The sequence below is a fragment of the Galeopterus variegatus genome, unplaced genomic scaffold (assembly GCF_000696425.1).
Source record: "Galeopterus variegatus unplaced genomic scaffold, G_variegatus-3.0.2 Scaffold711, whole genome shotgun sequence".
Classification (NCBI taxonomy): Eukaryota; Metazoa; Chordata; class Mammalia; order Dermoptera; family Cynocephalidae; genus Galeopterus; species Galeopterus variegatus.
Genome location: NW_007726822.1, coordinates 675,351 through 690,635, shown reverse-complemented (window position 1 = coordinate 690,635; position 15,285 = coordinate 675,351). Strand labels below are relative to the sequence as shown.

Below are 15,285 nucleotides of genomic sequence, written 5' to 3'. Positions count from 1 at the left end.
GAGCCCCGCCCCCGAGCCCCGCGGCCGCTCAGGTGGTCCCCGCGGCGCCAGCAGGTGCGGAAGCAGGAGACTTGGGGCTTCTCGGCGTACGGCATGGGCGTGGGCCTGTGGCTCATGATCTCATCGCTGCCGCGGCGCCGCCTGGTGCTGAACCACGCGCGCGGCTTGTACCACTTCTCCATCGAGGGCCGCACCGTGTGCCAGGGGCCCATGCACCTGCTCTACGTGCGCCTGGCGCTCAGCTCCGACGGTGACTACCGGGACGTGGGCACCGGGGGAGGGTGTGCACGGGAGAGGGACGGGAGGGGCGCACAGGCCCCGGCGGCCCCCCTGAGAGGCTCGCCCCCCGCCAGCCTACGGAAGGTGTTTCTTCCAGCTGGTCCTCTGTGGTCACAAGCTAGAGCCGCTGGTGCTGGTGCAGCTGTCGGAGTGCTACGAGGTGGGTCCAGCCCCAGACACGCGTCCTCCACCCCTACGGGACGAGATGACACGACCACTGTTTAGGGTCTTGGGATGGGGCCGTTTCGCACGCAAAGGATAAATACGAGCGCAGCGCGGTCCTGCTCCCGGGTCTCAGCGGCGAGCCTCGCGGAGACGCGGAGAGGGGCTGGGGGATGCGGCTCGAAGGCGCCGCGGTGGGGCCTCGCCTGTCCGGGAGAAAGCGACCGCGACCCGCTCCCACAGCAAACGGAATACCTGGGCCGTCACATCGCCCGGAAACTCAACATTAACTACTTCGATTATCTGGCCACGTCCTACCGGCACGTGGTCCGCCACTGGCCTCTGGGGTCGACCTTCAGCCCAGGCATCCTGTTGCGCAAGAACCGCATCTACAGAAAGCCGAGCCGCTCTCTGTCCGACCTGGAAGTGTGACTCTGTGGGCCTGTCCTCCTCCCTGCCCCCTACTCCCAGGAGTGCATTCTCCCCTCCAACCTCTTCCCGGGCCTGTCACTTTCAGTCTGGGGCAGCCGCAGGCGAGTCCCACCCACTGGCCTTCCTCTCAATAAAGCTGCCTCCTGATTCCAGCTCGTTGGTTTTCTCTTGGGGACTGAGGGTGGGGGTCCAGTCAAGGGTCTTCCCCTAATGCAACACCTTCCAGGGCACCAGGGAGCCTATCCACTCCAGCGAGCTGGTGCAAGCCCCAGAGCTTGGATTTGAAGATGGGGATGGTGCTGGGGCGAGGGTGGCATGCAGCCAGGCCTCTAAGAGGTTGGATTTATCACCAGTTAGGCTCAGGACTCACCCTCTTGGCCAGCAGCACTTAACTGGTCTTACCTGACCGCAGAGGTGCTAGCCAGTAAGTAGAATCCAGGAGTCAGAATCTGACTGGTTCAGTCTGGGTTAGGTGCCTCTTCCCTGTCCAACCAGCAGTGGGACAGGGTAGAGAAAGAGGACAAGCCCTGTGCCTGGGGATGCATCTTGGACTAGATTCCCCCCAAAGTTGCTGCAGCGTACCACCCAGGGAGTGGGCTGCAGATGTCCTAGGCCAGGGTGCCATGCCTCTTGGAAGGGGTAGACCCATGGCTCTTGCTCTGCATGCCTGCTGGAACCCCAGTCCCATGTTCCCTTGTCCTGCAGCACTCCCCAGCTCTCACCACAGCCCCTGAGGCCTCTTGGGTGCTGGGGGCTGCTGTGGGTGCAGAGAAGTCAGTGAGTCATGGGGTCCAAGGAGGAGCAGTGCCTGGCACTGTCCACCTGGCTCTCCCAGTCAGCGTGCTGGTGACCCAGGTCTGGGCATTGTGTCAGCTAAGTGTCCCTGGAACCAGGACTGGCTGCATAATTTGTAGGGTCCTATACTAAAAGAAAATGCAGAGCTCCTTGTTAAAAAGTTACTAAGAATTTCGGGATGGCAACAGCAGAATATTAAAGCAGGCACATGGCCCTTCTGAGCGTGGGGACCTGTGTGATTGTTCAGGTCACATGCTCATGAAGCCAGGCCTGCCTGGAACCATGGCTCAGAGTCACTGGTTGACCCATGCTTCTGAGCCAGCCAAATCCAGTGAGTGCACAGGCACCCCGCCTGTCTCTGGGGCAGGGTCCCGAGACTGCTGGAATTGCTATAGGTAGCCCTGAGGCGCAATTGCTATTAATGGCACAAATGCAGAAACCCCTCCCCACCAGAAGATGGGAGCCAAGATGCTCCCAGAGTGGCTGTGTCCAGCTTTTATGGGGGAGTACTCGAGGGGTGCACAGATCCTGGCAGTTGAGGGGTTGGGACAGGCTGGGGGACAGAGTGCAGGGAGGGAGATGAGGATTGTGGGCTGTGGGCCATGGCTGGCTGGGTGAGTGCCTTGTGGCTGAGCCAAAGCCAGATGTCCAGCTGCCGGTCAGCTTTGGAGGGGTCAGAAGGGCATACCAGCCAAGGTGGGTCAGCCTGGGTTCAAGTCGGGGACTAGTTTCCCTCAGGCAAGCAAAGTCCCTGCCCTCCTGGAGCTGACAGTCTCAGCGACACAGAATAAAGAACTGGCTTCTACACAGTCCAAGTGGCTGGAGAAGGGGTGGGGTCCCTCTTGGCAGGGGGTCAGGAAAGGCCTTTCTGAGAAGTCGCATTTAACTCGGGGGGAGAGCACTCTGGGAGAAGGGACAGGAATGCAAAGGGCGCGGTACAGGACGGAGCTGGGCGTGCAGGAGAAGCAGCAGGAGGCCGGTGGGCCGAACAGTGTCGGGCGGAAGCGGGAAGGGCAGCAGGGTCCTTGGAGGTCACGGCTTGGAGTTGTTGGGCTCCCTGTGGTGGGAAACTGCTGGGGAGTTGTGAGCAGAGACACACTCTGATCCCGGAGGAGTGGCGAGGAAGGGCCAGGAGGCTGCAGGCACCGCGCAGGGAGAGGGGACTGGGCGAGGCAGAGCTGAGCCTGGCTGGAAGGCACGGCGGACAGGATCTGCTGGCGGGCTGGATGTGGGCTGGTGGCCTGGGCTCTGGGCCTGGGAGCCACGGGCAGGAGGAGCTGGGAATGTGGAGTCGTGAGTCAGGCTGGGCCTGAGGAGCTTATGGGACATCGTGAGGCAGATTCTGAACAGGCAGAGAGGCACCAGGGAGAAATGGGAGGGAAGCCCACCTTTGGAGCCATCAGTGCCCTGTCGGTCCCTAAAGCCATGGCCCAGAGTGAGATGTCATACGGAAGATGGACAAGGAGATCAGGACCATGGCTGGAGCCCTGGCATTGGGCACACAGAGGAGAGGAGCGGCCCGCGAGGGTGGGGGACCAGGAAACTAGAGAGAGAGGAAAGGAACCCATGTTGAGTAAAACGGGGTCTGACTGGGGGTGGCAGGGCTCAGCCGCAGCGCAGGAGTGGGGGGGGCTCAGCAAAGACCACACAGTAAGTGTCACTGTCATGAGCAGAGAAACAAGGTGGCAGCTTGCAGGAGGGGGAGTCTTGTTTGTTTGATTCTAAAGGCATACTGACTTGCAGGTGGGAGTGGTCCAATGGAGATTTATTATGCAGCAAGTGACAGGGACATTTGCAGAAACAAAGTTCTTGGCTGGGCAAAGGGAGAGGATTAGGAACAATTGGGATTGGGGGCAGGGTCTCTCTGCCCACCCTCCACTTCTTCCTTAGAAAAGAACCCCCCACATGGGGCCACCTGTGGGTCACTTGGGAGGGCGTGATGCTGACGACACCAAGTCAAGGGTTAAGATCCCCTGGCCGGTCATGCAGAATAAAGACCATGCTTCCCAGCCTCTGTGGTAGATTGATATAGGTGGTTATGAGACTAATTCTTGGCCAATGCAATTTAGAATCAGTGTGTGAAATTTCCAAAAGTATCCTTAAGAAAGAGGTTTGCCTGTCTTTGCCACTTCTTTTCATAGGCTGGAATGTGCCCATGGTGACCTGAGCTCAAGTAGTCATCTCGAAACATGAGGTAGAATGCATGGGCTGAGGGTGGCAGAGCCACAGACCAGAATAGTGGCACATGGGTGGTGGCTCATTTGGCTTGACTTTGTGATTAGCTTCCAAAGAACAGAGAATAGAAATAAAAAATAGTGACTTGACAGTGAACAAGCTCAGCACACACCACCTTAATGAGGTGATCATGGTCAACATCAGCAGTGATAAGTTACAGTGATGTCATATGCCCCTGCAATGACACAGTGAGAAGACCATGTCACCTCTGTGGTCTCCTCCCCAAACCCATAACCCTCATCATGAGAGGACATCAGACAAACCCACTGAGGTACATTCTAGGAAATACTCTTTCATCCTACAAAATTGAGCAGTACTCCTAAAAACTGTGGTTACAAAAAACAGGGAAAGACTGAGAAACTGTCACAGACCACAGGAGACCAAGAAGACATGACAACTAAATGCGATGTGGTACTTTAAGTTGATTCCTGGAGTAGGAATGTTGCTTTGTCCCCCAGAGATTTGTCACCCCACTTCCCCTGGGTGATGGAGCTGCAAAGGATTACTCAAAGCCCATCTCTTCTGAGCAGTGAGAGAGCCCGAAGTGGTTAATCTCCCTCGGAACCCTCAAGAGAGAGGCATCCCTTCCTTGGGAAATTAACCCCAAATTGGGGTTCTCTTCCTGCATTTATTCTCCAGACCAGGAAGAGAACATAGGTGGGGTTATAGTTTAACAGTATAGGCTGGTAACTGTCAGTGAAACAAGCCAGATGACATTCCAGTAAGCAATTAAGTGACCCACCAACAAAGGCGGGATCTTAGCAAACATTCCTTCTCCCTCCACAATTTTCCAGTGTCTTTATATAACAATCAGTAACCTGTCTGTCCTTGAGCCAGCAACCTTGCTGTGTTACAATTCTTTATCTTACACCAGAGACTTTATAGCCTGAGGAAAATTTCCAGTCCTCCACAAGGTCAATATTTGAAACAGCAAGGCTTTGGAACACCAGGTCATGTGAAATACATTTGCTTTAGGAGTCCTCTACATAGAAAGAAGACATTAGAGGAAAAACTGGTGAAATCCAAATAAAGCATGGAGTTCAGTTAATAGTAACATATCAGTGTGGGTTTCTTGGTTGTGACAAATACGCCATAAAAATGTAAGATATTAGCAGCAGGGGAAAATGAGGGATGAGTGTAAGTAAGCCTCTGAATTATCTTTGTAACTTTTCTGTAAATCTAAATTTATTCTAAAGTAAAAAGTTTATTTTTATGGCTGGCTGGTTAGCTAGTTGGTTAGAGTGTGGTGCTGATAACAGCAAGGTCCAGGGTTTGATCCCTGCACTGACCAGCTGCTAAAAAAAACGAAAAAAGAAAAGACAAGAAAGGAGGCATGGAAGGTTGGAAGGTGCACAGCAGTTACGGTCAATAGAAATTCTCAAATGCAGGGCCGGCCCGGTGGCGCACTGGATAAGTGCGCCGCTTGAGAAGCGCGGCGGTGCTCCCGCCCAAGGGTTCGGATCCCACATACAGACCGGTTCCCGCGCACTGGCTGAGCGAGGCACGGGAGTAGCGCCGAGGGTTGCAATCCCGTTGCCGGTCCCCGGTCCGGTACGGGGGCAACACTGCGGGTTGCGATCCATTGCCAGACACGGAAAAAAAAAAAAAAAGAAATTCTCAAATGCAGGGCCGGCCCGGTCGCGCACTGGATAAGTGCGCCGCATGAGAAGCGCGGCGGTGCTCCCGCCCAAGGGTTCGGATCCCACATACAGACCGGTTCCCGCGCACTGGCTGAGCGAGGCACGGGAGTAGCGCCGAGGGTTGCAATCCCGTTGCCGGTCCCCGGTCCGGTACGGGGGCAACACTGCGGGTTGCGATCCATTGCCAGACACGGAAAAAAAAAAAAAAAGAAATTCTCAAATGCAGGGCCGGCCCGGTCGCGCACTGGATAAGTGCGCCGCATGAGAAGCGCGGCGGTGCTCCCGCCCAAGGGTTCGGATCCCACATACAGACCGGTTCCCGCGCACTGGCTGAGCGAGGCACGGGAGTAGCGCCGAGGGTTGCAATCCCGTTGCCGGTCCCCGGTCCGGTACGGGGGCAACACTGCGGGTTGCGATCCATTGCCAGACACGGAAAAAAAAAAAAAAAAAAAAAAAAAAAAAAAAAAAAGAAATTCTCAAATGCAGCTGAGCTGAACATGTGGCAATGCTGCTTGCTTGGGAGCAGGGACTCCTTGATTAGGGTCCATCCGTGCTCTCTGGTAGTGGTTCTGTAGTTGGTTGTTCTCAGAGGGTCTTGACTCCACCCTCTAGATCCTTGGATCTGTCCTGTGAGTCATCATTTCTTTTCCATAGGAAAGGTTCGTGTTCATGACATGCTTTCTACCTACAGAAATGTTGAAGCCCAGAGGTCTTACTTCATTTTGAACAATCTCTGACCCTTTAAGTCCAAGATAATATGACACCTGTAAAAACCATGTTGGTTTTCTATGTATCAGATTATAATTCACTCCATTAGATAAGATTCACACCCAGACATCTCTTTAAGGCAGACCCAACTCTACTTTAGCTGCACGTCAGGATGCTGTTAACAGCATCCTTGAGATTCCTAGAATCCCCTTTTCCTTGCACACCACAGTCTTACATTTTTCAGTGGTCTGAAGGAAAAGTCTTACAGCCACACCTTGGACTTAATCTTGACACTGAGAACACATTTTACTGGTGGTGCCCTGGGTTTGATCTTTTCCTAGAGGCTATTTCTTACTCAAAACCTTTTTCAAACTGGAGAGACTGAGAATGAAAAAAATTTTACTTTTCAACCTGTCAAGTTCTAGATAGGAAATATTTTCTCTAGATTCTGCTTGAAAACTGAATAGTTGTCTGTTTAGCTCATCCCTCTCTTGCAATATCATTCATGGCTGGAAGAACCTAACTGGTACTGTAATGGTTTCCTAGGGCTGCTGTAACAAAGTACCAGAGTTCCATTCCATGTGGTGTAGTTGAGGTCACTCATGTGACTGCATTCAGTTAGGAGGTCAGCTGGAGCTGGGCCAACCAAGAGGGCTCCCATGCCACAGAAGCACTCTGTGGGCACTTCTCAGTGGTCAAGGCTGAGCTTCTTCATGTTGTGGCTGCAGGCGCCTAGGGCAGCATTCCAGAGAGCCACAGTGCAGTATGCATTGATCAACAGGCCTCTGCATGCATCACTATTGCTGACCCCACATGGCCAAGCCAAAGTCAGGGGAGCATGATGCACAGGGCCATGACAGCAGCAACCATAGGCAGAGACAAGAGGGTGGGCTGAGGGGCTGGAGGGTCTATCAAGATTGAGAAGTTGGGGTGGGAGCACCAGGGCAGGGGAGATGAAGGAGGGGAGAGGGCAAGCAGAGATGGGGTGCCTGGAATGGAGAGTTGGGGAGCAACGCTGGGGACAAATAGGGAGCAGATGGGACCCGAGGAGGGCATGGCTGGGACAAGGAGTGGAAATGGTTGTTGAAGAGGCTGGGATGGATGCATTGTCTCCAAGGAATTTGCATCTGACAGGAGAGGGTCTGGTGAGGACCTAAGCCTTCAAGGAGATTCAGGAGGGGACAGGAATGTGACCTTGGCTGGTGTCTGGAGGAGCAGAATGAAGATGCCCTCCCCACACCGGCTCTCTGAGAAGGAGGCTCTGAGACTGAGTTCAGTATTTAGGGTGTTTGTAGTTAGTGCTCTTGGATGGATTTCTGTGGAAGGGAGGACGAGGAGGCCAGATGGGGCAGAGGCAGGGAAGCAGCCTCAGCTGAGCCCTGAGAAGACCTGAGCTGAAATGACTCGTCAGGGCTGTCCTGCATCGGGCAGCATGCCTGGGCCTTTGTACCCTGCCTCCATCAGTCAATGGGTGTGGCCACCCTGGAAGGTTGTATCCCTGGTTGAGCTGGCTCAGAAGCAGCAGCAATCCCTAGAGGTGGTTGGTGACAGCACTCCCAGCACCTGGGGCAACAAATTCTCCCAAGAAGGGAGGGCAGGATGGTTTGTCTGCACATCCAGCACAGTCCACCCCTTTATGGCTCAAATCCCTTTCTTCACCTATGCTGCAGGAGCTGCTCCTCCAGGACACCAACGAGCCCTTCTCCTGGGGAAGTGCATAAGGAGAATGTTCGCAGGATGGACCTGTCCCCACCAGTCACTGATGGCTTCCTCCCCTTTATCTGTCCAGGTGCCTCAACCTGCTGAGTGGCTGCTACTGGGTGTGACCAGACCCTCTTCCCTGAGGGGCCCTCTCGGGCCAGGGTGGTTGTACTTTCCACTTACTGTCAGGACCAGGCAGAACAGACACCACGTGGCCACTGGGACCCACACACACCCCTTGTCTCACTGTGTAGTGGCCCCATCTCCTCCCAGTAGTCAGGTCTGCTCCCCTGCTGGGTGGGTGGCTCCTCTTCTGGCATCTTGGCCCCTGGACATGAGGAGCCAGAGTGCCCTGGGAGCAGCTGTCCATAGCCTTTAACTCAGTGGGACTGGCTGTGTCCCCTGGTAGAAGTGTTCCTCCTTTGGGGACCAGGACATCTAAACTGACCCCAGAGCTGTGGGGTGAGGAGCCCACATTCCCAGTGAGTCACTGGGAAGATGGCGGGTGGGCCACTGCTGCTCCTAGGCCTGGTTCCTGGGCCCACGTGGCCCAGCTCCTGGGACATAGCACTGCAGAAAGCCATGTTTTAGAGTAGTATACCTCCTCCTGGACATATCTTCCAAAGACCACTACACAGTTCCTTCAGGGTATAATGCTTTCCCCTCCTTCCAGGCCCAGAGCACATGCTCTGCTGGGCTCTGCTGTAACTTTAATTGAGTTGCAGGCCTAGCAACGGGAGGTAGGGACAAGCTTTGAGCACATAACACATGGTCTGGAGAGGCAGTGGCCCCTGCATCTCTTCAAGGAAAGGGAAGCTCTTAATAGTGGGGGCACTTCTGCAGGCAAGAGGGTCAGGGGATCTGGAAATTAAAGGTGTCAGGGACATCCACCCAACTGTCCCCATCCCATATGTAAGGGCCTCATTCTTTCTCAACCAGGGCCTAGTTTTGGCATAGAAGTCCGGCCTTCATCATAAGTTCAACCTTCTTACAAATGACCCTCACAGTCCCTGGTAATATTCTTTGTTCAGAAGTATACTTTGTCTGATATGAATATAGCCAATCCAGCTTTCGTTAGATTACTGTTTATATGGGATATCTTTTCCCATCCTTTTACTTTTAACCTATTTAAATATTTATGTTTAAGATGGGTTTGTCGTAAGCAGCATATAATTGGCTCTTGCTTTCTTATCCACCCTGAGAATCTCTGCCTTTTAACTGTGGCGTTTGGATCATTTACATGTGATGTGATTAGCAATGTGGTTAGGTTCGAATCTATCATCTTGCCATTTGTTTATTTGTTTTCCACTTGTCCCATTTGGTCTTTGTTCCCTTTTCCTCTTTTTCTGCCTTCTTTTGGATTCATTAAGGTTTTTTTTGTTTGTTTGTTTGTTTACTTTTTTGCAACTGACTGGTATCAGGATCCAAACTCTTTTTTTTTTTTTTTTTTTTTTTTTTAGGAGGTGCGGCCTCTGAGAGGTGATGAGGTCATGAGGGTAGAGCCTCATGGATGGGTTTCGTGCCCTGATAGAAGAGGCCTCAGAGAGCTCCTTGGTTCCTTCCACGGTGTGAGGATACAGCAAGAAGACGCTGTCTATGAGCCAGGAAGCATCCTCCCAGACACTGGGTCTTCTCGATCCTGGAGTTCCCAGCCTACAGCGCTGTGAGAAAATAAATTTCTGCTGCTTAGGAGGCACTCAGTTTATGGTATTTTGTTATAACAGCCCAAAAGCACTAAGACAGGGCCCTTGTGCCCTGGACCCTCTGTGCTCCACTTCCAGCAGTGGCAGATGACCTGCCTCCTCAGACCACTCCTGATTCCCACTCCTACAGCTTAGGTCCTCGGGGAGGGAGTGGTTAACTTCCATGGGGGAGAGAGGAATCAGGTGCCAAGGTCAGCCCCGGCCACCCCAGTGGAAGCTCTGCAATCAGAACGGTCTGTCAGAAGTGTCTGGAGATGGGCCAAAATTTGCTGCTGGAGGCAGGCCACCCCTAGAAGGCTGTGACCTTGGGCCAAAGAAGTGTCTTGAGATGGGCCAAAATTTGCTGCTGGAGGCAGGCCACCCCTAGAAGGCTGTGACCTTGGGCCAGGGGCTCTCTGTAGCTGAAGCAGACCCTGGAGCATCTGACAGCTGGAGTGTTACTCCAAGCTCTCCTAGAGTGGGGCTGAAGTCTTTCTCTGGAGGGTGGTATGTGAGATGAGCCACACGTCCACCACAAGGAAGAGTGCGATGGAAAACGGACAAGAAGCCACCCGAGTCCGGGTGGATGATGAGGGCCAGCTGCCCTTGGTGAGGAAGTGTGGTCCCCCGGGGCCCAGGTTACCATGGGAATGAGAAGGTGGAGGGGCAGCCAGGGAGGAGGCAGTGAGTGTGCTCCCCTCTCAGGGGCAGAGCTGGGAGGACCCAAGTGCGGGGGCTGGAGGAGTGTGCTCTGACGCCACGGTGGGGCAGGCCTCCCAGAGCAAATGGTAAAGTGTACAACGCCATGGGGAGGTCGAGGCAGGTGAGGGTGGGAAGGTCCATACTAGATTAGGGATTATGAAGCTGCCGGGCTCCTGTGCAGTGCAGGCAGATCGGTGGCCCACTGTCCACTGCCAGAGCCTTCACCACGGTGGCCAATGCAGGGGACCTGCTGCCCTCCGGTGTAAGCCGTCTCTGCCCCCTTCCAGTCCTCCCACTCCGTCCTTCCCTCCTCCTCCTTTTCCCCCTAGCCCTCTCCTGCTCCTCCAGTGCCTCCTTTAAAACTGCACCAAAGAACTGTCCTGTAAGGGGATGGAAGTGTCCTGTGTCTCTACAGGGACGTGTGTCGCAAGAGCATGTGCATTTGTTAAAGCCGATGGAACTCTGCGTTCAAGGTATTTTACTATGGAAATTATATCTCAGGTTTAAAAATGAAATGAGCCTTGCCCAAGGCCAAGGTTAGGCAGTTAAGCAGGTGAGGCAGTTGAACCCCTGGAAGGAGGTGGGAGTTTGCTTACTTTGGGGATGCTGGCCTCTGTGCTATCCAGCCGGAGACCCTGGACGTAGGAGGCTGAGGGGTCGCCTTGCCGAAAGCGAGAAGGGGCCGCATCCAGTTGCATCTCTGGGTATCGCCAGCTCCAGCTGGGCCACAGCAGAGCAGGAGGCCGGGCCCCACCCACACGCCCACTCTCCAGGCTCATGTGTGCTTCTCTCTTTACTTATGAAGAGCAAAATGGCATTTTGTGATATGTCTGGGATTTGCTTCAAAATGACAGGGGAGGGAGTGGGAGCAGAGAGGAAGCTGGACAGCTGTGAGCTGGTCTTGGGTGAGGCGGGCGGTGGCATGTGGGGACTCCTCATCTGGACCTCTCCACTTTGGTGCATATTTTGATATTTTCTATTTAAAAAACCCTCAAATTTGCATTTTGTCATTTCATTTGCATGTCTTTGTTTATGTGTAAGATCTCTTTCTTTGTTGCTTTTTTGGCAGTCGGCCAATACAGGGATCCAAGCCCTTGACCTTGGGGTTATAACACTGCGCTCTGACCAAGCGAGCTCACCAGCCAGGCCCTGGTCTCTCATTTCTTGTATAGTCAATCTCCCGTTAGCATCTTTGATCTGTAAAAAGTTCACTTATACCCGTTATTTCCTTCCATAGTCAGAATATTAGCCTGCTGCTATATTTGGCGCAAATCTTTTCTACTATGTCCATGCGTGCACTTTGTTCTGCTTGTCGTTGTCATGTGCACACTTCTAACTGTGCTGCGGTTCAACCTCTCTTGTGGCTCTTCAAAGCTCCCGCCCCAGCAGGCATCAAGCCTGCGTCTGGGCCTGTCTGACCCATCCCGCATGTCCCTGTCCCCATGGGCCCTCCTAGCACACATAACCTATTTTGGGGTACAGACCCCCAGTCCCGAAGCCCTTCCCTGGAGCTCCAGCTGGCACCCCCCACCCCTGTCCCCCTCGGCTTTACTCTCCTGAGGGACCTGGCTCCCTTCATGCTTCCCCCTCCCTGGCAGCCCTCTTCAGGGGCTGCTTTCTCGCTCCCCACCTAGACCCCCGTTGCCTGCAGGTGGGACACCCACCCACCTTGTTCCTCACCGAGGCCTGCAGACACTTCTCCCCTCTTCCCCTTGAGAGTCCCAGCTGGGACACGAGTCATCGGGTGCACCAGCCACCCACACCGGCCCTCACTGGCAGCATCGCCCCGACGCATTGCTCAATGTTCCCAGGGACGACCCTTCAACCCCCTCACAGCCCTGACCTCTTCCCACCAATGACCTTGACCTGGTCACCACCAGTAACTGCCCCCACCCTGTCGTCTCAATCTATCACCCCATTATCTGCCCATCTCCTCCCCTCTGCCCAGTACGGGTGGACCCTCAAGGCTAGGCTGTGCACTGATTCCCTGGGTGGGCGACGAAAACATGACCGCAGGACCCCAGGGCAGGCACACGAGGGGCTCCGGCTTTGCTGGGGGTGGGGTGCTGCAAACACAACAGTGCCCCCACCTTAAGCCTGGCCTTTCCAAAACATGGGACGTGGAAGGGCACGGGTTGGTGCAACCAAAAGCAGAGAGACGCAGAGGGTCACAGAACCAACAGTGTGCACCTCAATCCCAGAGGGATAAGGAGCTCTGAAGAGCTGCCACTTCAATCAGGACAGCAGGAAGAGAAACCCCCTACCCCCAGTCTCTGCAGGGAGGGCCTGGGAGGCCCAGCCGCAGTCTGGATTTGTAGCATCCACTGGCTGGGGCCAACGCGGCCTTGTCTGGGGACCCTAACGGGCTCCTGTCCGGAAACAAAGCCTCCCAGGACGCCGGCTTTCAGAGTGCAGACTCAGAGTGGAGTCTCAGATGCAGGAGGGCTGAAACTTTCCAAAAGCGTGAAAATCGCCAACGGTCCTTCCTCATCCTCTGCTAGCGGGACCCCGGGATTGGGGCGTCGCAGCGACATATAGATGCAGGGGGGCGGGGTGAGAGGGGCGCGCGGGGTCGCGACGCTAGAAGGGAGACGTGGAGACAGGGGCCAAGTAATTGCGCCTGGGTCGCATGTGCGCTCCGCACCCGGGCCGGTTCGGATTGATGGCCAAGGCCTGGAATCCAGCTGCCCCTTCCCGTCGGGCGCCCCGGGGGGCTGTGGGCTGCATCCGAGCGCGAGCAAGGGCTGCCCGAATGGTCCCCTCGGGAGCGCCGGGCCGCGGGACACCTGTGTCCGCTTTCTGACGCCTGGTCCGTCCAAGGGGTTGGGAGCCAAAGGGGCGGGGAGACCGACAGAGAGAGAGGCAGGGACGTGGGCAGGAAGACCGGAGACGGAGGGACCGAGAGGTCGGGTGGAGGAATGGAGAAACGGGGGATGAGTGCAGATCCACACAAGAGCGGGGCCGGGGCGAGAGGGACGGAGAGGGAGGGACGAAGGTCTGAGACACGGGGACGGGGTAGAGGAATGGAAGAATGACGGACAGACGTACGGGGACAGAGCGACAGGATGCCTGGGACTAGTGGAGGGGGACAGCAATGGAGTCGGGAGGACGGAGTTGGGGGCGGGGACAGAGTGTCCGGGAGCAGGCGGCGAACGCCGAGTAAGGGGATCGCGCCTGGCACGTCCCGCAGGCGCCCCGAGGGTCCGCCCGGTAATTAGGCCTCGGTCCAGATGGGCCCCCAGTCCCGCAATCAAAATGCTAATTGGCCCCGCGCCTCCGGCTGCGCCTGTGCTCGGCACCCCCGGGGGGAGCCTGCAGTCCCGCAGCGCCGGAGCCCCGCAGGAATCATGCCCAGGTCCTTCCTGGTCAAGAAGGTCAAACTTGACACGTTCTCTTCGGCAGACCTCGAGAGCTCCTACGGGCGCGCCCGCAGCGACCTCGGCGTGCGACTGCACGATAAAGGTGCGAGCCGGGCTGAGGATGGGGCGAGGGACCCGGGGCTTTGCTGGAAGGGGTGGAGGGACAGAGTGTGGGGATGGAGGGGCAGGGCCCAGAACAAGAACCGTCCAGAGGCTGTGCAGGCAGAGAGTGTCGATGTAGGAGCGAGGGTGGGGAGAAGGCATCGGAAGAGGAGGTACCCCAGGACACACACTGACCCACAACCTGACCCATGCTGGGACAAACACAAGCGCACGAACAGCTACCGACATGACGGGACCCAGCCATGCCAGCACATGCACGCCCACACCCAGAAACCTGGGCCCATCTCACTACCCTCTTCTCTCCCTTGCCTGCACCTCCAGGACCCCTGCTAGGGATAGCCGGGGAATGCCGGGAGCTCCAGTGTAGGCATTGGGTCCAGTGGGGCCGCCCACCTGTCAGGGCCAAGGTGTCAGCAGAGGCAGCAGCAGTGTCTTTTCTGAAGCCAGGGTCAGGGAGAAGGATGTGGGCAAGGGAGGCTCAAGGCGCTGGAGGCAGGGGAAGCTCTTTGTGTAAAGGTGCCCAAGTTCAAGGACAACTGTTAGCATGCAAGCAAGGGGGCCGGGAGTGCCAGCAGCGTGGGGTGGCAGAGCAAGTGTGACCTGCAGGAGCATGAGCCTGTGTGGGCCCATGTGACTTCGTGTGGCCATGTGACCATGTGCGCTTGTGTGTGACCCTGTGTGAGTGTGTGCCTGCCTGTGTGCCACTACATGGGACCATGTGACTCTGAGGCCACTGTGCACCATGTGACTAAGAGTGTGTCGGGGGTGGCTGCATGCGTGACCCCGCATGAGTAGGTGGTGAGTGCTGGGGTCAGCGTGCACCCTATCCTGCGAGGGGACTCCAGGGCTGGCTGTGGCTGGGAGTTTGGATGTCACCCTGAGGCAGCCAGAGCCTGCATCGCGAGGGATGTGCGTTTGTGACTTTGAGGTTGTGGGATCCATCTTGTTCCTTGGGAACAACCGCAGTTATCGGCATGAATGATGCTGCCCTCCTGCAGCTTGTCCCTGTGAAGGTGCCCCCTGGTGGACGCCCTGGCATGTCCTTACCACAATGTCTCCCTAGTCGTCTTTTGGGGGGCTTGGGAAGGCCCCCGCCAGCGGTCAGGGTGGGGGAAGTGGGCAACGTGGAACAGGGTAGGAATCAAGGATGCCGGATGACGGAAGGCAGCGGAGGGAGCAGCAGCGTGCATGGGGGTGTGGGGCCGCGAGGGTAGGGGTCAAGTCCAGTGAGTAGGGGGAGACTGGGGAGGTGAGAAGGAGGTGCTGGGGAGGGCCAGGGAAGCTGGCGGAGGGAGAAGTCTCTAGGACTGTCGGGGAACCTAGCAGGCCGGAAGGGGTCGGCACCACGGCTGGGCGCGGGTCATGGCGGCCCGGGAGGGAGCCCGTGGGGACCCCGGGCCGGCGGTCCTGGCTCGGTGCGCGCCGGGCCTGCAGCGTGTTGCATAATCAGGGAGGATGCCGAAGTGG

General features: G+C 56.1%; 2 protein-coding genes across 2 annotated transcripts in view; both read left to right on the top strand.

Annotated features, from left to right (window-relative positions):
- The window catches only part of TMEM249 (transmembrane protein 249), a 2,756-nt gene extending 1,792 nt beyond the window's left edge, over nucleotides 1-964 (top strand). The window contains exons 3-5 of the mRNA XM_008571714.1: nucleotides 17-250; nucleotides 354-439; nucleotides 685-964. Coding sequence (XP_008569936.1) covers nucleotides 17-250; nucleotides 354-439; nucleotides 685-873 — 509 coding nt within the window. The 3' untranslated portion in view covers nucleotides 874-964. The remainder of the gene's footprint in view (nucleotides 1-16; nucleotides 251-353; nucleotides 440-684) is intronic.
- Nucleotides 965-13,683: 12,719 nt separating this feature from the next.
- Nucleotides 13,684-15,285, top strand: part of SCRT1 (scratch family zinc finger 1) — a 3,731-nt gene continuing 2,129 nt past the window's right edge. The window contains exons 1-2 of the mRNA XM_008571712.1: nucleotides 13,684-13,798; nucleotides 14,140-14,225. Coding sequence (XP_008569934.1) covers nucleotides 13,684-13,798; nucleotides 14,140-14,225 — 201 coding nt within the window. The remainder of the gene's footprint in view (nucleotides 13,799-14,139; nucleotides 14,226-15,285) is intronic.